This window comes from Dendrobates tinctorius, unplaced genomic scaffold (assembly GCF_039654945.1).
Source record: "Dendrobates tinctorius isolate UK_male_01 unplaced genomic scaffold, ASM3965494v1 ptg000177l, whole genome shotgun sequence".
NCBI classification, from domain to species: Eukaryota; Metazoa; Chordata; class Amphibia; order Anura; family Dendrobatidae; genus Dendrobates; species Dendrobates tinctorius.
In genome coordinates, this window is record NW_027361844.1 from 1993567 (window position 1) to 2018825 (window position 25259).

Below are 25259 nucleotides of genomic sequence, written 5' to 3' on the forward strand. Positions count from 1 at the left end.
CAGAGAAAGGGTGGAACAAGGAGGTAGTATGGGAAAGTGAGGTACTAAATGTACAGTTAGAAAGGTATCAAGTGACCCAGGAAAGGTCTTTGATTCCAAGGGAAGAGAGGAGGGAGTGTTTGACTGTGTCAAAGGACAGGTATAGAAAGAGGAGTATAGAGAATTGTCTGTTATCTTTGGCAGTTAGTAATCATTAGTAATTTGGTCAAGGAAATTTTAGGTGGAGTGGTGCGGACAGAAGGCAGCCTATAGGTCGTCAAAAAAGTGAGTTAGATGAGAGATGGGAGGAACTTTCAGCATGTACACGCTGTTTGATGGGTTTGGATGTAACAATTCCACTGCATAAGGCACAAATAATACCGCTACACCATGACCACATATTACCAGCACATATGTAGTAATTGAATAATAACGCTATAGTGGTCTTTAACAATAACTGCTAAACTAACACCAGTATTACTGCCATATAATGATCATATTGTGGTACAATAATGGAAACTTTTGGCAAGGAAATAAAGAAAAATGCAGTTGGTACCCCACCTTAGTATACAGATGGTGAAAAAAAGGAAACACTAGGATGACAGCATAAGAAAAGTAATAAAATACAATAGTAAGGTATCAGAAGAAACTGTTGGGATGGCTCTACCTACACAGCACATGTGAACATCCAATTGTAACACACAGAACATATAATCAGCAACATCTAATTGGTTATTTATGAAATTATGTGTCATACCTTTGGGGTCTGTTATTGTCTAAGAGCATTTGCTCAACATAGGATCCTTTAATACTCTGGTGGGCCAGCTAAACTCTTGCAGGATATGTTATTAGTAGAGAAGGGCGGACACCTGGATGTTCGGGTCCGGCGGGTTCGATCGAGCAGTTACAAAAAGTTGGGGTTCTGGTATCAGAACAGTAGCCTGACCTGAACCCGAACTCGAACCACATTCACTTGAATAGGTGGGCCCAGATATCCAGTGCTTGCCACACTGTCATGTGCATGAAAGCGTGACAAACATCGCTTCTGATCATAAAAAAATCATCACCGCTGGTCAGACAGCCGCGGTTCCCACGCTGTCCAAAGACAGGGTGAGCTGCAGATGTGATCAGAGGTATAAAGTTTACCTCTGGTCACTGGTGTTAACTGATGGGACTACTGCTCCCATGAGCTGATACCCGCTGCCGCTAATAACAGTGAGAGCAGGCGGCGGCTGATGGAAGTATTCATCAGCTGGTGCCTGCATTGTAAATAAATAATTAAAAACAAAAACCATCGTGGGTTCCCCTGTATTTTTGATAACCAGCCAGGCAAAATTGAAAGCTGGGAGCTGCAACCCTCAGTTGTCAGCGTTAGCAAGGCTGGTTATCAAGAATAGAGGGGTCCCCACTCCGATTTTTTAAATTATTTAAATAAATAATTAACAAAAAACCTCATGGGGTCCCCCCATTTTTGACAACCAGCTTTGCTAAAGCAGACCTGGATATTGCCCCCCACCTAAAAATAGCAGCCCGCAGCCGCCCAGAAAAGGTGCATTTATTAGATGCAACAATTCTGGCACTTTGTCTGGTTCTTCCCACTTGTCCTGTAGTGGTGGAAAGTGAAGTTCATATTTGTTGGGTTGATGTCACCTTTGTATTGTCAGGTGACATCAAGCCCACATCTTAGTAAAGGAAAGGCGTCTATAAGACACCTATAGGATTAGTAATTGATAGCTGTATAACTGTGTTTGTTATTTTTAAATATAAAAGTGTGTTTTGTTTTATTTTGTTTCAAATAGAGGACTTTTTCTGGCTGTGTATTTATTTACTACACAACTATAGGATTAGTAATGGAAAGGTATCTTATAGATGCCTCTCCATTACTAATCCATGAGCTTGATCAACCCCAAAAATATGAACCCCACTTGCCACTGCTACAGGGCAAGTTGGAACAGCAGGGCAAAAAGCCAGAACTGGTGCATCTAATAGATGCGCCTTTTCTGTGAAGCTGCAGGCTGCTATTTTTAGGCTGGGGGGGCAATATCCATGGCCTCTTACCAGACTGAGAATACCAGCCCCCAGGTGTCTGCTTTAGCTTGGGTGATTGTGAAAAATGGGAGGGGACCCCACACCGGTTTTTTTAATTATTTATTTAAATAATTTAAAAAAAATCGTAGTAAGAACGCCTCTATTCTTGATAACCAGTCTTGCTGAAGCTGACAGCTGAGGGTTGCAGCCCCCAGCTGTGAGTTTTGCCTGGCTGGTTATCCAATATACAGGATAACCCATGCCATTTTTTAAAAAATTATTTATTTAGAGAGCGGACGCCGGCTGATAAATTTTCCCGTCTGGCGCTCCGTCTTTTACTGTTATTAGCGGCAGCAGGCATCGGCTGATGGGAGCAGTAGTCCCATCAGTCGACACCAGTGACCGGAGGTAAACTTTATACCTCAGATCACAGCTGTGGGCTCTCCGTGGCTGTCTGACCGGCGGAGATGATTTTACCGCCAATCAGAAGCAGTGTTTGCCATGCTGTCATGCACGTAACAGTACTACAAACACCCGGTGATCGGGGGGGCCGAACCTGAACTGTAATGCAGATACCAAACTTTACTGTTCAGGTTCGCCCATCTCTAGTTAATAGACATTCAAAAATGCAAGGTCATATAATTCCAGCCAACAGGCTGCAGTGGATCCAAATGCAAGTCTGACTTTTATACATACTCTACATAAAGTCTCATCTAAAGATCACAAGCTGTTGGGAGCAAGTGAAAACTTTTCTACCAGGCGCTTAGGACAGCTAATATGAGCAGAGCCAAAATAGGCAGATCATAAGTCAAACAATATGAACAATGAAAAATTGTGAAAACTATGACCCTTTTTCATCAATTCGACTGTTGTTCAGGCTGGTCTTGATAAGGAGGAGTGCTGAAGGCAGAGATGCCATTATTTAATGAGAGGCGCATGCTTTGTTTGCAAAAAGTAAGCTATCGGGCCTAAAAGGCCCGGGTTGCGAATTTTAGGGTTAATTAATCAGGCATGTCTGGATACTAGCGTGTGCCTCCATGCGCCTTGCCAAAAATCTTTCTCCAGGCGGTGACTAGAGTAAGATTTCTAGCGTAAGGTATGCCACAATTCCTTGCCACATCTGTATCTTCCAGCTTTGCCCATTTTGGAGGTGCTGAGTGAAGTTGGCACGAAAATGCCAAAAGTCGTTACATTTTTGCACAATTTTGAGTTGCGTAAAGGTTTTGCAACTCATCAAAGTGTTTTAGGCCAGATTTCTGGTGAAAATACTTTGATAAATTGAGGCCAATATCTCATAGCATTGTTTGTGCTTCTATGCAAATTGGATTTATTAAACAGACCTTGGTGAAAAATAACAATGGAAGGAACTATTTTTAATGATGTTTTAGTAAATTGTTATGCTTTTTACTATAGAATTCCTGATCCAGACTCTGAATGGGAGTCAAAAAGTGGTGTGAAAACAACCAATTATATATTTGGAGCTGCTTGCACTGAAGTGGAGTTAGACTGTCGAACAGGACACCACAAGGTACCATACAAAAACGCTAATTGACATTAATGTTTAACCTTTTGATAAATGGGCTGAGCTGCAATACACAGCACATGAGCCAGATTGGCACTGTTTCGGGAAGAAAACATCTTAATTTTTTTAATGTTATGTGGGTCAGACAGTTTTCCCACCAGTATACTGTATTTGTATTTCAGGGAGATTTAGCAAAGAAGTTATTAAAACAGAGGCAACAGTTCTAGGCTTAATCGGTTTAGAAGCAATGTTAAAGCACCACTCCAGCATATTTTTTCAGCTCTGGAGAAGTGCTTCTGCTGTAAGGTCCCCACGCCGGGTCTTCTTCTCACCCTCCGGTTTCTTCTCCTTTTTTTTGACACTGCATCGGTCCCACGGCGCCATCTCGTGGCCTCAACTTCTGACTGTCTGAAAATCCAAAGTTACGTCACAAGCGCCCAAAGCAAGACAATGAGAGCAAGAAAGAGGCTCTCATAGACTTGCATTGAGTTGTGTCATCTGGCGCGCTACATGAAACACTGGAGCAACCCGGCGGGTCACAAACTGCCGGAGACCGACGGGAGCGGTGGTGGTAGAAGGGCAAGACAGACGCACATAAGTATCAGACTATGTACAGGGACCTTAGATTAGAAGAACCACACCAGTAGTACATTTAAAAAATGCTGGAGTCGTGCTTGAAGTTAGCAACTTATATAAGTGAAGCTTATGGAAAGATCTTTCCTTGACGCATATGATCATACATGTCTCTGTAGGTTCTCAGGACTGGACACATGAGATAAATTTGTGGGTTACAGTAGTTCTAAGCTCCCATACAGTTTAGATAGCTGTTGGCCAAACTATGGTTTAGCTGGCATTTATCTCTCCCAACCTCTTCATACACAGGAGAGCTTGCTCTGCCGGGTGCTCCTATGTGTTCTCTATGCTGTCAGACTCCTCTGGTGGCTTATCTCTTAGAGAACAAAAGGATCAGCAGTCAGAAATAGGACATGTTGGATCCTTATCTCTACCGACCTCATTTGTCAGGGGAGAGTTCCCTCTACACATTAGACTGTAGACCAAACTGGTAGATACCCGACGTTAGTCTCAAATGCATGGGCACCTTTAGTCACCAATCCCATAACAGACTATTCAGTTCAGCCTATTTCCAGCAGAAATTGCTGTCCCAAGCTCCAATAAAAACAATTTACATACACATAAACATAGAAAAGTTTGGTGTCTCTTGGAACAAGACTTCCCAGCTCCGCAAATGCACCTTTACCATCTACTGTGACTTCTTATCACTATTCCATAATGAGTTTTTTCCAGCCTAACATCATAGTTGACCTAGCCTCATGATAGACCGTCGTCAATATCAGAAAGGTATACCAATACCAATCAGCTGTTTTAAACTCCTGTGCTGAGCTGTATAGCGCCTATTGCGAAGAACTGCAGCTCAACTACTATCAGTTGAACATGATTTGAGCAACCTTAACAGACAATTCACTGTTAACATCCGTCTGGAGCTAAGAATTGCTGATCGGTGTGGGGGCTGGGTGTTGGACTGCCACCAATCTGATATTGATGACCTCACCTAAAGCTAAGTCCCCAATAGCATAAGGCCAGGAAGCCGCTTTAAACAAGGACACCTTCTTTTTCAGGAAAAAAACTACAAGCAAAACTATATTGTTCAAAAAGTTATAAATATTTTTCTTTTTAATTAGCATTACTCATTCACACTTTTTTTATTTTGTCACAGAATATACGAGCAGATGTTATTATTGATGTTGGCTCCAGTTTCAGCCAGACTGTGAACATTGAACAGGTAGGTTAAACTGAATAAATTCACATAGTTTATTGATTGACTATATGAAATCAACGCAGCCTACATATCACCACTACACACAATGATTGGCTGCAGCAGTCACATATCCGTACATATGGAACAGTAAGTCCAGAGACTAGCAGGGGACCTGGGAAGCATTTGTACAGTGTGATGAAAGTTCAATCAGGTAAGTATTATGGGTATGTGCACATGATCCGGAAGTGGCAGCGCTTTGGAGGCTGCGCATGTTTGCTGCGTCCAAAGCGCTGCCAGCTATTGAACACAGGTGATTCTGCATGTGATTACTGAACCATGCAATTTCACCATGTCCAATACATTCTATTGATGAAATCTCTCTGCAAGAGAAACTGCCATGCTGTGGTTTGGAGAGATGCGGCACATGTTCGTTTCTGCGGGTGAGCAGTTGGAGTCTGCGGACGTATAGTGGACATGGAATTTCTTGAAATCCCATTCATTATGCTGTAACATCTGGCTGCTGCGGGTTGGATGCTGCACAAGTACACAGAGTCCAACCCGCAGTGTTTACTGATCATGAGCACATACCCTTACATCTTTTAGCTTTGCAGACCATTATGAAAAAAAGGAGCCAAACAGCCCTTTTATTTGAATTATATTTATATAAGAGTTCTTTGGGTCTTATTTTATGCTGGCGGGCACATCTATTTGTATATACACTGCATATACACTCACTGGCCACTTTATTAGGTACACCATGCTAGTAAGGGGTTGGACCCCCTTTTGCCTTCAGAACTGCCTCAATTCTTCGTGGCAGAGATTCAACAAGGTGCTGGAAGCATTCCTCAGAGATTTTGGACCATATTGACATGATGGCATCACACAGTTGGCGCAGATTTGTCGGCTGCACATCCCTGATGCGAATCTCCCGTTCCACCACATCCCAAAGATGCTCTATTGGATTGAGATCTGGTGACTGAGGAGGCCATTTGAGTACAGTAAACTCATTGTCATGTTCAAGAAACCAATCTGAGATGACTCGAGCTTTATGACATGGCGCATTATCCTGCTGAAAGTAGCCATCAGATGTTGGGTACATTGTGGTCATAAAGGGATGGACATGGTCAGCAACAATACTCAGGTAGGCTGTGGCATTGCAACGATGCTCAATTGGTACCAAGGGGCCCAAAGAGTGCCCAGAAAAAATTCCCCACACCATGACACCACCACCACCAGCCTGAACCGTTGATACAAGGCAGGATGGATCCATGCTTTCATGTTGTTTACGCCAAATTCTGACCCTACCATCCGAATGTCGCAGCAGAAATCGAGACTCATCAGACCAGGCAACGTTTTTCCAATCTTCTACTGTCCAATTTCGATGAGCTTGTGCAAATTGTAGCCTCAGTTTCCTGTTCTTAGCTGAGAGGAGTGGTACCCAGTGTGGTCTTCTGCTGCTGTAGCCCATCTGCCTCAAAGTTCGACGCACTGTGCGTTCAGAGATGCTCTTCTGCCTACCTTGGTTGTAACGGGTGGCAATTTGAGTCACTGTTGCCTTTCTATCAGCTCGAACCAGTCTGCCCATTCTCCTCTGACCTCTGGCATCAACATGGCATTTCCGGCCACAGAACTGCCGCTCACTGGATTTTTTTTCTTTTTCGGACCATTCTCTGTAAACCCTAGAGATGGTTGTCCGTGAATATCCCAGTAGATCAGCAGTTTCTGAAATTCTCAGACCAGCCCTTCTGGCACCAACAATCATGCCACGTTCAAAGGCACTCAAATCACCTTTCTTCCCCATACTGATGCTCGGTTTGAACTGCAGGAGATTGTCTTGACCATGTCTACATGCCTAAATGCACTGAGTTGCCGCCATGTGATTGGCTGATTAGAAATTAAGTCTTAACACACAGTTGGACAGGTGTACCTAATAAAGTGGCCAGTGAGTGTAGAAAAGAATACAGTGAGTAGATAAATTATAGCTGTAGAAAAAGACATGAACTGCACATCCAACACTTGAGTAGATAATCCAAAGTAAGATAATCTGGACTGTTTGCTGCTATAAACCCTTGCAGCTCTCCTAAAATCTCAAAAAATGTTATCTCTTGAATTTTACAGATTAAAAATGCATTTAATGAAGGGCTTAAACTGTACACAAATGATGATGTTAAATACAGTTGTCAACCAACCATGAATGGTGCCCACCCAAACCAAGAAGAACCTCAAACCATCAGACGAGAGCCTGAACACCTCAATGTAGCTTTGCTCCCAACAACTCCCAATCCATACGTGGGATGTTCTGCGAAGGTGAGCTGAAATAACCTTTAACTATGCAGATTAGGTAACCACTTGTGACAAACGCTTTACCTGTTTAGAGTCCACTAAGTGTCACACAGTTTTCACTGTAACTGATGTAACTGGGAAGCCACTTAGTAAATATGTTGCAGAAGAACAAGACAAGGACCAATAGTTAGTCAGATTTTTTTAAGATACATGCACAAATATTATGAATTTGAAAAGAGAAAAAAACAAGCAATTAATGGTTTGCACACCTGAATGAATATCAAATATATAAATCACAATTTATTAGGGAACAACACACACAATAAATCTTAAAACCATTTAAAAACACATACAAAATCAAATCACGACAACCCTGGCCCAATATACATGTGTAATGATAATACAACCACCTATTGCACTATAACACTGGGATATGAGACCATGTGTATATATCACGTTCAATAAACAGGCAATAATTATGATAGAATCAAAACATGAGGAAACATACACATGTGTACAAATGTCCAAATATAGCTGAATAGAAAACAGTGAACCCCTATATATTAAAAAGCCATTATTTCCCAAACTCGGGATGAATAACCCATGCCTATAGCAAAGAATGAGATTGCTATATAAGAGCCCCTTAAACAAAAGAGGCTAAGGACCAAATAAAAGGCCAAAGCTCTGATGATATTTACCAAACTGATTTGAATAAAGGCAAGGAGCAAGTAGAAATGGGCTGAGGGTCCACAAAACAATAGGGAACAGGGGTGTGCACAGGGCAGCCGTATTGACTCATGTCTGGTTTCTGGTGCACCCTATAGTGCTTTGTGTCAGTACATGCACAAATATTAGCCACTGGCAATGGCAAACCTTTTTTCAGGTTGCCTTACCCAGAACGGGTTTTGTAGGCAGTGCGGCCAATAAACTGGATGTGCCAATATATAGCTTATATGTTCTGGAACACAGAGAAACCCTGACATAATCATCTGTTTTCCACCTTAATCTGCCTCCCAACCTGAGCCAATTATTGTTTCTTTTTTCTTGACCCTTCTTTTTCATTACCTCAAGTTGTAATGTGAATGTATGAAAACTTTTTGCTACATGTTGTCTTTTTTACTTATGCTAGATGTATTTCCACACTTAAGAATATTGAAATTCCAACACCCAGAACTTCGGAATTTGAGAAATCACAGAATAGGTGGATATGTTACAGATATGCAAATGATGAAATAATGGAAACCAAATTTCCGAAACATCTCAATTTATTCAGTAGTGAGTGTGAACACCATGAGTAAAATGCGTGCACTTACACACCTTGGCTGTTATCAGTTTAAGGCCGGGGTCACACTAGAGAGAAATACGGACGAGTGAGAGGCATTAAAAAACGCATTGCACACGGACTAATGATTCTCTATGGGGTAGCTCCCATCAGCCATATTTTCTTGCGTATTTTTTACAGGCCGAGCCAATCGCAGCATGCTGCGATTGTCAGCGTACTACGACCGTAGTACGCCAATGCAAGTCTATGGGTGAGCAAAAAATATGCATTACACATGGACCAGATGTGTTACTTGCGAGAAATACGCACCTGGTGTCCTTTAGAAAAGCCGGCAATTCAGTGCGCGATACAGGTCCGTATTTTTCTACGTTGTGTGAGACGCCGGCATAATAGTTGTCTCGGGAACATTCTTCCATGCTGAATGCACTTGGGCACATAAAACATCAAGAGCCACTACTGTCGGTTCCCTTTGCAATTGCTGATGAATTATGACCCAGATGTGCTCGTCCAGAGATTCTACAGGCCATGGTAGCACATGAGGCCACACAGGAGCTCACAAATACATGATCAACATGTCATGTTGTAACATGACTCCTGGGACACTTTGGAGAAATGGACTTGTCATTTGTTCCATGACTAAATTAATGTAACGCTGAGCTACTTATGAACCTGGACTAAAAACTAGAGGGGTTTGGCTACCTTACATTATGCCACCCCACTCCATAACCAGAATAACGGATGTGACATTCCCTCGTGAAGGCCTTTTCATGGCATTGTCCATGTGATCTGCAGACCAATCTCTGGATATCATTGCATCCAAGACAAAAGTGTGACCCATCGCTTATGAGGATAGACTTCCACTGCTCCAGTTCGACTCTTGGTCTCCATCTGGAGACCACGTCGGTTGTGAATGTTGTAAAGGAGTTTTCACAGTGGAATATCACACTGATCCTACCATTTCCATGATGATAGTGTGGGGTGACATTAAATACTGGAGCTGGATTTCTCTAGTTTTTGTTACAACTACAGTTACAGCTCAGCTGTACATTGATTTTGTTTTGGAAACAGTGGTATAGCTATTTCCCCAAAATGTCCCAAGAGCTGTTTTTCTGCTTGACACTGCAGTGGAATTGGTTTCCTAGGACAATTCCAGGTCGCATGTTGCTCATGCTACTGTGAACAACCTGCGTGGCATAAACATGCTACCATGGCCTGCAGCACCTCCGGACTAGTCTCTCATCAAGCACATCTAGAACATCAATAATCAAGGATTTCATCGGGAGCTTTACCAGGTGTGAGTCTTGATGATTCGCATGCCCAAGTGCTTCAGCGTGGTAGATCATTCCTCAGAGAACAAATAATAACCTCATTGATAACATGCCAAAGCGTTTAGGTGCAGAGATATCTACATGCGTCGCACATACTTCATGCTAAATAAATCGAGATATTTTGAAATTGTTTCCAATTTTTTCATTATTTGCATATCATTACCATGTCTACCGATTCTGTGATTTTTTTATAATTCCACCCACGACTTTTCCTTCTTGATTTTGCAATTTCAGTGCTGACGAGTGTTTACTTCATTTCATGAAAAAAAAAATCCTGTTTTTCTGCAAAAAAAGTGTTGCCATATGGTAATTTTATAGTACTTAACTTATTCTAATGCATTTTCTTAGGCCGTGCAAGAAATGTCAGCTTTTTTGGCGTCATCTGTGTTCTTTGCCATAAAGGATGCCGTTTTGGCTGCTCGAAAACACATAGGTTTACCGGGAACTATCCTACTTCCTATCCCTGCCAGGCCACAATATGTTCAATTGGCTTGTGGCAACCACCTATTAGACACAAAACAAGCTTCAGCTAAACAAGAATTGACTTTGGATGGCCACGAATCAGAAAATATCAACAGTAATGGGATTGACTAAGAGAACCTACAAGAAGGCCTAGTTATGAAGCTTAAGGACTAGGTTCCTGAGGACTATATGCAGTCACTGCAATGGGTGATGGATTCAGGGACTTATCTTCTGTAGAAGAGGTGAAGGATAACACAGCAAAGAAAATGAAACATACAAGTAGATTTTGTAATTCTTGAATTGGTTACTTTGGACAATTTACCAAAACGCTCCTTCAAGGCAAGATATAAGACTTGATATACGACAATCATATGTGAAATATACACTATGTCAGGCTCTGATTCTGTTTTACATAAAGGATCTTGTCAACATTTTTGATAAATTGTATTTATCTAACCAATAAGATCTAAAATGATAAAAAATTAGGAATTATATGTAATTGTTGTTAATATAGATGTTAAATGTTATTATTACCGTGTGCATTCTTCTTCAGATCTATATTACTGTCAGGGGTCCTGGTCCCTAATAAATGTTGGTAAAAACATTTTTTGTAGCCAAGTCATAAAGATGAATTATGTTGGACGCTGTCCTACGGTAAATGTTTCAAGGTATTTCATATAATATAGCTATGGGAGAGGTTCCACTGCAAAATTTAACCCCCTTAACCCACGGAGGTATTTTCGTTTTTGCGTTTTCTTTTTTCACTCCCCTTCTTCCCAGAGCCATAACTTTTTTTTATTTTTCCGTAAATATGGCCGTGTGAGGGGTTGTTTTTTGTGTGACGATTTGTTCTTTTGAAGGACACCATTGGTTTTACCATGTCGCACTAGAAAACAGGAAAAAATTTAAGGTGCTGTGAAATTGCAAAAATAGTGCAATCCCACAGTTGTTTTTTGTTTGGCTTTTTACTAGATTTTTACTAAATGCTAAAACTGACCTGCCATTATGATTCTCCAGATCATTACGAGTTCATAGACACAAAACATGTCTAGGTTTTTTTTATCTAAGTGGTGAAAAACAATTCCAAACTTTGTTAAAAAAAATAAACAAAATTGTGCCATATTCCAATACCCGTAGTGTCTCCATTTTTCGTGATCTCGGGTTGGGTGAGGGCTTATTTTTGTGTGCCAAGCAGACATTTTTAATAATAACATTTTGGTGCAGATATGATCTTTTGATCGCCCGTTATTGCATTTGAATGCAATGTCGTGGCAACCAAAAAACATAATTCTGGCGTTTTGACTTTTTTTCTCGCTACGCCCTTTAGCGATCAGGTTAATCCGTTTTTTATTGATAGATTGGGCGATTTTGAATGCGGTGATACCTAATATGTGTATGCTTGATTTTTTTGTGTTGTTTTATTTTGAATTGGGCGAAAGGGGGATGATTGGAACTTTTATTTTTAAAAATTCTTAAAAATATTTTTTAAAACTTTTTTTTTAACTTTTGGCATGCTTCAATAGTCTCCATGGGAGTCTAGAAGCTGCTATAACCCCATTGGCTCTGGTACATACAGGCGATGATCAGATCACCTGTATGTAGCAGAATGACTCACTTGCTATGAGCGCCGACCACTGATTTTCATGCCAATCCACCGGTGACCCGCAATCACATGAAGGGGATCACCGGTGGGCGGATTTCTGGCGCGATTGCCGGAAGCACATGTTAAATGCCACTGTCAGCGTTTGACAGCGGTATTTAATGGGTTAATAGCCATGGGTGGATCGTGATTCCACCCACGGCTATTCTGGGCACATGTTAGCTGTTCAAAACAGCACCGCCAGAGCCCACATCAAAGGGAGGGAGTCCGACATCGGCGAACTATTACGCCTGATGTTGTAAAGGGGTTAATAACTTTGGGGAAGTACTGGTTTTCCTTAAATAGATCAGATGAGTATGGAGTCTTAATTGACATTGCTTCATGGGAGAAAATATGCAAATTATCTCTCTTGTAAATAGGAACAAGCTGTCTAGTAAGTACCACATAGGAAACGTAGCTTATTAAAGGAAATCTGTCAGCATGTTTTTGTGTTTTTGCCTTTCAATCTGAGAGTAGCAATATGTAGGGACAGAAAACCTGATTCCAGGGAGGTGTCACTTACTAGGCTGTGTGCTGTAGTTTCAATACAATCTATGTTTTATGAGCAGGAGATTATCATAAGAGGGCTAGATCTCACTTGCACGGCAATCCTGCTAATCTGTGTAACCCCGCCCCCTCTACTGATTGGCAGCTGGTTGACAATGCACAGTATACCCAAGAAGCTGCCAATCAGGGAAGTGGGTGGGGTTATACAGCATTATGACCACTGCTACATCTACAACAGAGAAAGCAGAAATTCTGTCAAAACTACACCAAGCAGTTCAATAAGTGATACTTCGCTGGAATCACCGTCTCAGCCCCTACATCACCTGCTGTCAGATTCCTTTTAAGAAGTCCACACCTCGTGATAAATTAGGCAGAACTTGACCATTCAAATAAATAGGTAAGTAAAAAGAAGTGGACAGCACACTTATTCCTAGAAGAAGCTTGACAAGCCTCCATCAGTTTTCTTTTTTGTTTTTTGCATGAAATAACTCATGGATAGCAAAAATCCACAACCATGCTAAAAATGAAAACATACATTTTTTGGTGGATTGCAATAAAAAAAAAACTGGAAGGGCAAAAAAGTGCAATATGATCTTATCCAGGATAACAAGAGTGATGATACATGGGATTTTGCTCACCTGGTAGTGGTTGTGTGACCACAACCACAGATGACCCTTAAAACCCGGCTGCCGCAGACCCACAGGAGGAGATGGTAGCTGGAGGAATAGAAGAGGTTAATCCTGCTGTGAAAAATGATCATGTGGAGACTGAACACTTGATGAATAGGTAAATAGTTTATTGTCAATGTGTTTCGAAGTTTCAACAAAACTTCTTCCTCAGGATAAACTACAGATAACAAGTGGAGGACACATGAACATTTATATAAAGTGTTTGAAATTGAGCGCGAAATAACAGATCCCTAGAGTGTCAGTTGTCAGAAACAAATAAACTTTGTTATAGAAATAAAGGTAATACCTGTCTCTGATCATTGGTTGCTGGTTATGTTTGTGTGAAAATTATAAATGTACATACCGTGTGGGAATAAAAAAAATGTAAAAACATATAAAAAAGGGTAGAATAGAACTCATATGTGTGCTTTACAATCTTGTAATCATAATGTGGGAGTGTAAGACTGGTGAGCCAGCAAGAAGGATATTGTATGGACTCAATCCTAAATATATACAGGGAAATTGGGAATTTGATAGATGAAGGAATAATGACGTGTGAAAAAAGTATTGACGAGTGATGAGCAAGCACTAAAATGTTCGGATGCTCGTTACTAAAATTGAGCAATTCCTAATGCTCAGATGCCCATTTCAAGTAATCAGCATAATGGGAGTCAGAGTGAAATCCAAGCATTTTTCCAGCTGACCCTACAAGGAGGTCTGGGGGGCAGTGAAAATGATGACGTGGATGGAAAAAGTGCTGACTGGAAAGAGAACAGCAAGAGAAAGACCCCTGGAAGCATCTCTGACTCCCAGATCACTGATGAAAACAATGGTGTCAAACTTTTACTCCAGTCACAATAAAACATTCAAAATCAAAGAGAAATTGGAGTTTACAGGAAAAAAATGTTAAGAAACATTCTTTTCTGTATAATAACTTGTATATAAGGCAAAATTTAAACAGGAATAAAACAAAATAATAATTTAGGTAAACCAAATTTGAACTTTTTATTAAAAAATTGGAAATTTCAGTATAATTTAAGAAGGAAGCAAGAACTGCCAAAAATAAGATGGAAGAGGGACTCAGATACACCCTTTATTAGACACAAAGGAGGGTCTCATACGCAGCGCAAAGCCTGACAAAAATTACAAACCGGGTCCTCCATACACCCTTGAAGGCAAAAAAGGCAAAAACTAACTTTAGTTCCTCATTGAAATATTAAGAAAGTGCAAAGCAAAACAGTGCAAAGCCTGAAAAAAAATATAAGGAGGGTCATCCACAGACCCTTGAAGGCAACAACTGGAGGGCCTCATTCATATATTAAGAAAGTGTAGTTGAGGTACTTCTACACTCATAAAGGCTCTGCACACAGTGCTAATTCAGAAAAAAAATAAGAAAGATCATCCATAGACCCTTGAAGGCAACAACTGGAGAGCCTCATTCAAATATTGATGATTAAAATCAATTTATGTGCTGATGTCATCTGGTGGTGTGGAAAAGTCGAGGCTAATACAGCCTTTGTTCAGTTTTATCAGAGTGATTATGTCTGCATTTTCTCTTGACAGGTCAAAGCGCCTGTCTGTTATGACATCCCGGAGGCACTAAAAATCCACTCAGACAAAACGCTTGCGGTGGGGCAACACAACACCTCCAAGGCATAGAGGAACAGCTCATGCCAAGTGTTCAGCTTTGACACCCAATAGTTGAAAATCAGAGAGGAATAAGGGAGTACGCTGGTATGCTCTATATGGCGGAATAAAATTCCTTTAAATCTTTACATCTGGATTGGACGCTGTTCTCATTCATCTTAAATATAACATAAGGGTCACAGGAAAGGCATTGGTACATTAAGTCCGCCATATGCATTAAGCTCCCTACAACCAACAGTTCCCTGTATCCACCATGATGACTGCAATCAATTTCCTCCTCCTCCTTCCTCTCTTCCTCCTCATTTCCATTCTCAGTCCATCCACGCAGGAGAGACAGGACGAAGCTTGTGTGAGTACTAACCTCTGTTGTGCTAGCAACCAGCTCCTATTCCTCCTCCTTCTCCTCATCCTCCTCCTCATTGTTATCCAATCTGTAATGAGCAGATGAGATGAGGTTGGGCTGGGTAGTATCTCTTTCTCTCATGTCTTCCTCCATCTCCACCTAGTCCACATGCAAAGCATAAACTGTTTAAGTAGGCACCATCTTTGTGGAGTCCTGAAAATCTTGGAGAATTGCACAAATGTCAGACATCCATGCCCACTCTTCAGTGGTTATGTGCATTGGCTGACCAGAATAGCGACGAGCATGTTGGAGCTGGTTATCAACAACTGTCCTCTGCTGCTCACAAAGCCTTGCCATGTGCAGTGTGGAGGTCTAGTATATGGTCATGTTGCCCACTACACCAGTCGTTGAGCTGGAACTTGCATGCGCTGCTGCTGCACCGGCAGAGCGGTGGCAGCGGTAGCTGACATGCGGAAATGGGCGCTGACGCAGCATACCTTGACCAGAAGCTCTGGCATATCTGTGTTTTTTTTTCAGAAACCACTGAAATATCAAGTTGAGCACATGGGTCAAGCATGGTACTTGTGTGAGCTTGCCAAGATTAACAGGCACCACCAGGTTATGATCATTATCACACACAGGACCATGCCTGGTTGTAGGTTCAGCGGTAGGAGTCACAGATCTGTCTGGTCTGTTATTCCTTTCAATAACTCTGGTGCGGTATATGGCTTGTCTCGTAGACAAATTAACTTCAGCAGAGCCTGTTGTTGATTCGGTGAGGGAGTGCTGCAGAGCTTCCAGTTTCCGGCTAATGTGGATGATGTACTCTTATATAACAAATCAGAGATGGAGGATGAGTAGGAGCAGGAGGGGGTACAGGAACTGATGGAAGTAGGGCCTGCAATTCTCGGCGTCAGGAGCACATGTTTCGTACTGGGGTGGGACTTGTCACCGGCATCAACAACGTTCACCTAATGTGCCATCAGGGAAATGTAGCATCCCTGGCCACAAGCATTTGTTCCTGTGTGGATCGTTAAGTGGACAATTCCAGTAAGCCCATTGGTACGGGCACAGTGATGTTCCAGGACAAGTGCTGGTACAAGATGGGGACGCCACACAGGGAGAAATGGTGGTGACTGGGAACCGAGTGCCAAGGGAAGGCAGCCACCACGAGTCAGAGGAAATCCTCTATATCCACAAGCCTAAAAGACAACATTTCCACTGCAAGCAGACTTGAAATGTGCCAATTTAACATTTGGGCCTGTGGGTGGAAACTTTCTTTTTCATTCCAATGCTTGGTGTATGGAAAGTTGAACGCTGTGCTGGGACTAGGATTTCGAAGTGCCTGATGATGGTGCCTGAGAATTTGCAAGGACAGGTGTAGGGTGGGAGGCATCTGTGATAGTGTTATGGACAGGGGATTAGCAAGCACATACAGTGCCTTGCGAAAGTATTCGGCCCCCTGGAACTTTTCAACCTTTTCCAACATATCATGCTTCAAACATAAAGATACCAAAGGTAAATTTTTGGTGAAGAATCACAACAAGTGGGACACAATTGTGAATTTGAACGAAATTTATTGGTTATTTTAAATTTTTGTGGAAATTCAAAAACTGAAAAGTGGGGCGTGCAATATTATTCATCCCCTTTAACTTAATGCTTTGCTGCGCCACCTTTTGCTGTGATTACAGCTGCAAGTTGCTTGGGGTATGTCTCTATCAGTTTTGTACATCGAGAGACTGAAATTCTTGCCCATTCTTCCTTGGCAAACAGCTCGAGCTCAGTGAGGTTTGATGGAGATTGTTTGTGCACAGCAGTTTTCAGCTCTTTACACAGATTCTCGATTAGATTCAGGTCTGGACTTTGACTTGGCCATTCTAACACCTGGATACGTTTATTTGTGAACCATTCCATTGTAGATTTTGCTTTATGTTTGGGATCATTGTCTTGTTGGAAGACAAATCTTCATCCCAGTCTCAGGTCTTTTACAGACTCCAACAGGTTTTCTTTAAGAATGGTCCTGTATTTGGCTCTATCCATCTTCCCATCAATTTTACTCATCTTCCCTGTCCCTGCTGAAGAAAAGCAGGCCCAAACCATGATGTTCTCACCACCATGTTTGACAGTGGGGATGGTGTGTTCAGGGTGATGAGCTATGTTGCCTTTACGCCAAACATATCGTTTGGCATTGTTGCAAAAAAGTTTGATTTTGGTTTCATCTGACCGGAGCACCTTCTTCCACATGTTTAATGTGTCTCCCAGGTGACTTGTTGCAAACTTTAAGCAAAACTGTTTATGGATAACTTTAAGAAATGGCTTTCTTCTTGCCATTCTTCCATAAAGGCCAGATTTGTGCAGTGTACGATTGATTGTTGTCCTATGGACAGACTGTCCCACCTCAGCTGTAGATCTCTGCAGTTCATCCAGAGTGACCATGGGCCTCTTGGCTGCATATCTGATCAGTCTTCTCCTTGTTTGAGATGAAAGTTTAGAGGGACGGCTGGGTCTTGGTAGATTTGCAGTGGTATGATACTCCTTCCATTTCAATATGATCACTTGCACAGTGCTCCTTGGGATATTTAAAGTTTTGGAAATCATTTTTTATCCAAATACGGCTTTAAACTTCTCCACAACAGTATCATGGACCTGCCTATTGTGTTCCTTGGTCTTCATGATGCTCTCTGTGCATCAAACAGAACCCTGAGACTATCACAGAGCAGGTGCATTTATACGGAGACTTGATTACACACAGGTGGATTATATTTATCATCAATAGTCATTTAGGACAACATTGGATCATTCAGAGATCCACAATGAACTTCCGGAGTGAGTTTGCTGCACTGAAAGTAAAGGGGCCGAATATTATTGCACGCCCCACTTTTCAATTTTTTGAATTTCCACAAAAATTTAAAATAACCAATAAATTTTGTTCAACTTCACAATTGTGTCCCACTTGTTGATTCATCACCAAAAATTTACACTTGGTATCTTTATGTTTGAAGCATGATATGTGGGAAAAGGTTTAAAAGTTCCAGGGGGCTGAATACTTTTGCAAGGCACTGTAGCACAGGGGAAGAGGCAGTGGTGTCACCCCCTGGCACTAATTGTGGACTCAGGCATTTGGCCCACCAAGTGGGGTGCTTAAATGACATGTACCTGATCATACTGGTGGTGGTTAGGTTCTTAGTGGTCAGGCCTCTGCTGATCTTGACATGGCACCGATTGCAAATTACCATTTTTTGTCACACAACTCTCTTTAAACAAGTTCCAGACAGAGGAACACCTAATGATTTGATGGATAAATTCACGAGTGTCAGTTCTTTCTCCTTCTGGTCACTCCACGGACTTTTCCTGTCTGTTTCAGCGCTGCTGGCCTCGCTCTGTATAGCAGCTTCCCAAGTTGGGTTAGTGACTTAGTTATGCACCACCTCGTCTTCCACTGCCGCACCCTGGCACTTCTGACTTCGTGACCTAACAACAACCTGACTTATCGGGAACTGTGTTTCATCACCATCTACCTCTTTAGACAAAATTTGGCATTCTCCAAATTCATCTTTCTATGACCGTGGCTGTTCTAAGTTTTGTGCATCACTAAATAGCATTTCCATATTGGAAAATGCAGGATGAGAAGCCACAGTCAAGAAATTATGATGTAAAGAGTTGCTCGGAGTGTCCTAGTGTGGGATCACTGGTCTCCTTGAAGTCAACATTATGGGAGGAAGGAGGATCAGGGCAAGGATTAAGCATTCCAAATAGAGATGGGCGGACACCTGGATGTTCACGTCTGGTGAGTTCGGCCAAACAGTTACAAAAAGTTAGGGTTCGGGTACCAGAACAGTACCCGGACCCAATTCACTTGAATGGGGGGCCTGAAAATCCAGTGTTTGCCAAGATGTCACTTGCATGGCAGCGTGGCAAACACAGTTTCTGATTGGTGAGAAAATCATCACTGCTGGTCAGAGATCTGCGATTCCTACACTGTCAAAAGACAGTGTGAGCGCTCAGCTGTGATTGGAGGTATAAAGGTTACCTCTGGTCACTGTTGTCAGCTACTGCTCCCATCATCTGCAGCCAATAACAGCGAGAGAAGAAGTGGCTGATGGGAGTATTCATCAGCTGGCTCCTGCACTGTAAATAGCTTGGGTTCCCCTGTATTTTTAATTACCAGCCAGGCAAAACTGACAGATGGGGCTGCAACCCTCAGCTGTCAGCTTCAGCAAGGCTGGTTATCAAGAATAGAGGGGACCCACACTGTATTTTTTAATTATTTGAATAAATTATAAAAAAGGCATGGGATTTCCTGCACTTTTGACAACCAGCCTTGCTAAAGCAGACAGCTGGGGGCTGGTATTCTCAGACTGGTAAAGGGCCATGGATATTGCCCCCGCAGCCTGAAAATAACTGACTGCAACCGTCCAGAAAGGGAGCATATTTTAGATGCACCAATTCTGGCACTTTGCCTTGCTTTTCCCACTTTCCCTGCAGCAGTGGCAAGTGGGGTTCATATTTGTGGGGTTGATGTCACATTTGTATTGTCCAGTGACATCAAGCCCACGGCTTAGTAATGGAGAGGCGTCTATAAGACCCCTGTCCATTACTAATCCTAAAGTTACATTGTAAATAAACACATAGCCTGAATAGTCTTTTATTTGAAGTAAAGCAAAACAGTTTTACTTTTTTATTTAAAAATAATCCCTCGTCTCCTGTAATAAAACAAAAATAAAATACAACAATATCTCTCACCTGTCCGTCATTCTGCCATAATCCATGTCTTGGGGATTAATAGTTTTCGACCTGGATGGTGCCAAATGTGACCGTCCAGGGAGAGAACCACTGGTGAATGAGTGGCTGCGAGCCCAGAATCAGGGGCTAGCGGTGACGTCATTAAGGTTACTGGCGATCACTGAGGCTGCTTTCCCAGCCAGCAAATGAACTGCAGTGACCGCTGAACCATGAGAAAAAGTCCCACAGTGCAGAGGCGAGTTCAACAAAGTTCACATGCAAAATTTCACTGCAATGAATTTGAACTGCAGTGAACTCACCTCTACACCATGAGACTTTCTCATAGTGTTAATGAGGATCTCACCAAGGTCACAGCAGTTCAGCCTGGCTGGGAACGCAGCCTCAGTGACCGGCAATATCCTCGATGTCACCACTAGAAAGAACGATGGACAGGTGAGGGATATTGTTGTTTTTTTATTTTATTACAGCAGATGAGGGATTCAGTGGAACTAGGCGTTAGGTGAGTACAACTGTGTTTGTTATTTTTATCCGGCTGTGATGATTTTACTGCCGATCAGAAGTGGTGTTTGTCGCTCCGTCATGCACATGACAGAGCAAAAAACACTCATTGTTCGGGGTGCCTATCCTGAACAGTAACACAGACTTCCTGGTGAAGTCCATGTTCGGTGCCTCTGCTTCAACAGTAGGTGTTCGGTACAGACGTTGAACTCTACTGTTCGGGTTCGCCCAGGGTGGGACTGGGGTAACTGGAGCTCGCCAGGGGAATGGACTCTAGGGGCCCACCCTACAGCTATATGCAAATATTTGTCAGTCGTTATCCCCATTATAGTGGAGCATCGGCTATAAAACACAGGTGGCTCCTGCACAGCTACTGTGTGCCCCCATAACTGGGATGTATAATTACAGTATTTTACATTAATGGGGTTCTTTGGTTAAAACAAGTTATCACCGATCTATGGGCTCTACGGGATAGGTGATCGCCTAGGTCCGACCGTTAGAAACTGCACCTATCGGAAGAATGAGGAAGTTTTATCCCTGACAGGACACTTATTCCCATTTTAAAATAGAGCATCAGGTGGGATGTCTGACCCCAGCTCCATTCATTCTTTTTGGGGCTTCTATAAAAAAGCAAGTGCAGCCACTGATGGAATGAATGGATCAGTGGTCAAGTGGGACATGCCACTCCAGTCTAATGGGGATAAAAAGTTCCACATTTTGCTGAATGGGTCCAAGTAGTTACTGTAGGCCCCCACCAGTCAATACCTTATCACTTATCCTGTGGATAGGTGATTACTTTTTTCCACAGGAAACCTCCTGTAAGTGCATCTCTGCCGCTGTGTACAAAGTATTTAATCTTTAATGGAAATAAAGAATCTTCTCCTAATTAATGTCAGAGAACAAATGACTGCCACACACAACATAATCCCCTAGACCAAGACCAATAATGCCACATACAGGGAAGAAATTACACCATACCATGACCAGACCACACAATAGTGACCGAATAATACTACATACAAGGGATAAATACCACCCCACCATGACCAGATCATATATTACCACCAAATAGTGACCAAATAATATGGCATATTACCAGCATATAGGGACCAAATAATACCACATACAAAGAGAAATACTGTCACACCGTGACCAGACCACAAATTAACACTACATAGTGACCGAATACTACAACACTGATTGTGAATACAAACTACAATACTAACAACACTGTCATTACCACCAGTGACATTATACACAGTGCCTCTGTATATAGTGTCAGCGTACAGGCAATACAGTGATCACCAGTGACATTATACACTGTACCTCTGTATATAATGTCAGTGTACAGGTAACACTGTGATCACCGGCGACATTATACACAGGAGCTCTGTATATAGTGTCACTGTGCAGATAATACAGTGACCACCAGTGACATTATACACAGGAGCTCTGTATATAGTGTCAATGTACAGGTAATACAGGGATCTCCAGTGACATTATACACAGGAGATCTGTATATAGTGTCAGTATTCAGGTAATACAGGGATCACCAGTGACATTATAAACAGGAGCTCTGTATATAGCCCTACACCCTGGCCCTGCTCCATGGAGTGCACAAAACACGCAAGCTGACAGTGAGCATGGCGGGGAGGAAAAGAGCACTGATGCAGCTAAGCCAGAGATCACTTCACCATGTACTGAAGTCTGTAAAGGAGCAATAGACAGTAGGTCTTATTCTAAAATATGCCTCGTCAGAGTGTACCCAAAAGGTCATAGAGACAAAGCTATGAGATTGTATGCTATCTTGGATGATCAAAGTAATCGATCCCTGGCTAGATCAACATTCTTTGACCTATTCAACATTTAAGGACCAAGCACTCCTTACTAGTGTTGAGCGATACCATGCGATATCGTGAAATATTGGATCGGATTGGACCGGACCGATACCCAAAAAGTATCGGATATCGCTGATTCCGATACCGGAAACCAATGCAAGTCAATGGGACAGAAATATCAGAATTAGAAAAAACCCCTTTCTTTCCTTGTAGGCTAATTCTACATGAAGAAAAACAACTAATAATAATGTAGAATGTATTGGGGGAGGTCTCCGACATTAAAGGCATAGACGTTTAGCCCAATCAAATGGAATAGCAGGATTAAAATTTTTTTTAAAGACGTTCGGAGTTACAAAGATATTGACTATGTTAACCTTTTTTATATATTGTCAGATATGTATGTTTCACTACTTCCATGCTCTTCACCTTCTTTTTTACTTCTCCCACACTTTCTCCTTCATCATCCTCAGCAGCAGCAGCAGCATCTTTTTCATCAACTTCTTCTTCACCTTATTCATCTTCTTCACCTTCTTCCTATTATTCTTTTTTCTTACATTCTTCATATTCTTCTTATTCAACTATTATTCTTCTTCATATTCTACTTCTTCATCTTCTTCCTATTCTTCTTCTTCATCATATTCTTATTTGTGACAGTCATTCCTGTAGTTGTTATCTATAAAAGTTTGAAGATTACACCTTCCGTTCTGCCTGTCACAAAAGATTTACAACAGGATTTGTCCGCGTTCAGTTTGGCCTGCAGCAGCAGGCATTTTCCAGGGGCACTACGAGGAGGACCGGACTCACCCCCATGCACTGCTTAGTCTTCTTCTGCTTATAATTTAGATAATATCTTTTGCTCTGATTTTTAGTCTTATGCTTAATGTTCTTCTGCTTCTTGGTCTTCTGCTTCTTGGTCTTCTGTCTCTTGTTGTTCTGTATCTTGGTGGTTGTCTTCATGTTCTTTGTCCTCTTGGTCATCTTCTTCAGGGTCATCTTTTTGGTCTTCTTCGGGGTGGTCTTCCGGGTTGTCGTCTTCAGGGTCATCGTTTTCGTGGTCGTCGTCTTCTTCGGGGTGGTCTTCAGGGTCGTCGTCTTAAGGGTCGTCATCAGGGAGATCCAGAGTGATAACCAAAAACCATTTCCAAAAGCTTGAACTTGGAAATGTAGCAGAAGGTACAAGAAGGCTGAGGAACTGCCGAGAAGCAGCTGATGGTACTGGAACCCGGATGGGTAGCAGAAGGAACAAGAGCCAATGGCACTACCGAGGACCAGCTGACGGTGCTGGAACCCGGAGGGGCAGCAGAAGGAACAAGAGCCAATGGCACTACCGAGGACCAGCTGACGGTGCTGGAACCTGGTTACTAATCAGGAGGTACCTGTGCTAGAAAGCACTACCAAGGATCAGCAGACATTGCTGGAACTCTGATACCGAGAAGGAGGCACCTAAGCCAAAGGCACTGCCGAGAACCAGCTGACGGTGCTGGAACCCTGATGGGTAGCAGAATCTGCAAGAGCCAATGGAACTAGCGAGGACCAGCTGACGGTGCTGGAACCTGGAGGGTCAGCAGAAGGAACAAGAGCCAATGGCACTACCGAGGACCAGCTGATGGTTCTGGAACCTGGTTACTAAGCAGGAGGTACCTGTGCTAGAAAGCACTACTAAGGACCAGCAGACGTTGCTGGAACTCGGATACCGAGAAGGAGGCACCTAAGCCAAAGGCACTGCCGAGAACCAGCTGATGGTACTGGAACCCGGATGGGTAGCAGAAGGTACCCATGAAAAACAAAGTTGCAAGGCTGCAAGCCGGCCGCAGTTACCAAAACCCACAGTCCTACAGGGGGTGCTTGTCCTATTGGCACTTCGGAACCAGCCTTTGTTGCCAGATCCCGCAGCCCACATAGGAAGCCCATAAACTGCAGGCACCATAGACTCGGCTAACCCAACAGCAACACGACAGGACAACGTATTGGTGGCAAAGTGACGTTGACACTACCCGGAAACAGCAGGCGTGCTGGAACCAGGCTGGGCAGGAGGGAGTACCCGTGCCAAAGACACTACCGAGAACCAGCTGACGGTGCTGGAACCCGGAGGGGCAGCAGAAGGAGCAAGAGCCAATGGCACTACTGAGGACCAGCTGACGGTGCTGGAACCTGGTTACTAAGCAGGAGGTACCTGTGCTAGAAAGCACTACTAAGGACCAGCAGACGTTGCTGGAACTCGGATACCAAGAAGGAGGCACCTAAGCCAAAGGCACTGCTGAGAACCAGCTGACGATACTGGAACCCGAATGGGTAGCAGAAGGTACCCATGAAAAACAAAGTTGCAAGGCCGCGAGCCGACTGCAGTTACCGAAACCCACAGTCCTACAGGGGGTGCTTGTCCTATTGGCACTACGGAACCAGCCTTTGTTGCCAGATCCCGCAGCCCACATAGGAAGCCCATAAACTGCAGGCACCATAGACTCGGCTAACCCGACCGCAACACGACAGGACAACGTATTGGTGGCAAAGTGACGTTGATAGTATCCGGAAATAGCAAGAGTGCTGGAACCAGGCTGGGCAGGAGGGAGTACCCGTGCCAAAGACACTGCCGAGAACCAGCTGACGGTGCTGGAACCCGGAGGGTGCAGCAGAAGGAACAAGAGCCAATGGCACTACTGAGGACCAGCAGATGGTGCTGGAACCCATAGGGGCAGCAGAAGGAACAAGAGCCAA

General features: G+C 42.8%; 1 protein-coding gene across 2 annotated transcripts in view; it reads left to right on the forward strand.

Annotated features, from left to right (window-relative positions):
* The window catches only part of LOC141054219 (aldehyde oxidase-like), a 250414-nt gene extending 238625 nt beyond the window's left edge, over positions 1-11789 (forward strand). For both annotated transcript variants that reach the window (XM_073551449.1, XM_073551450.1), the window contains 4 exons: positions 3421-3535; positions 5265-5330; positions 7425-7613; positions 10548-11789. In XM_073551449.1, the coding sequence (XP_073407550.1) occupies positions 3421-3535; positions 5265-5330; positions 7425-7613; positions 10548-10793 (616 nt within the window). In that variant the 3' untranslated portion in view covers positions 10794-11789. The remainder of the gene's footprint in view (positions 1-3420; positions 3536-5264; positions 5331-7424; positions 7614-10547) is intronic.
* The last annotated feature ends 13470 nt before the right edge of the window (positions 11790-25259 follow it).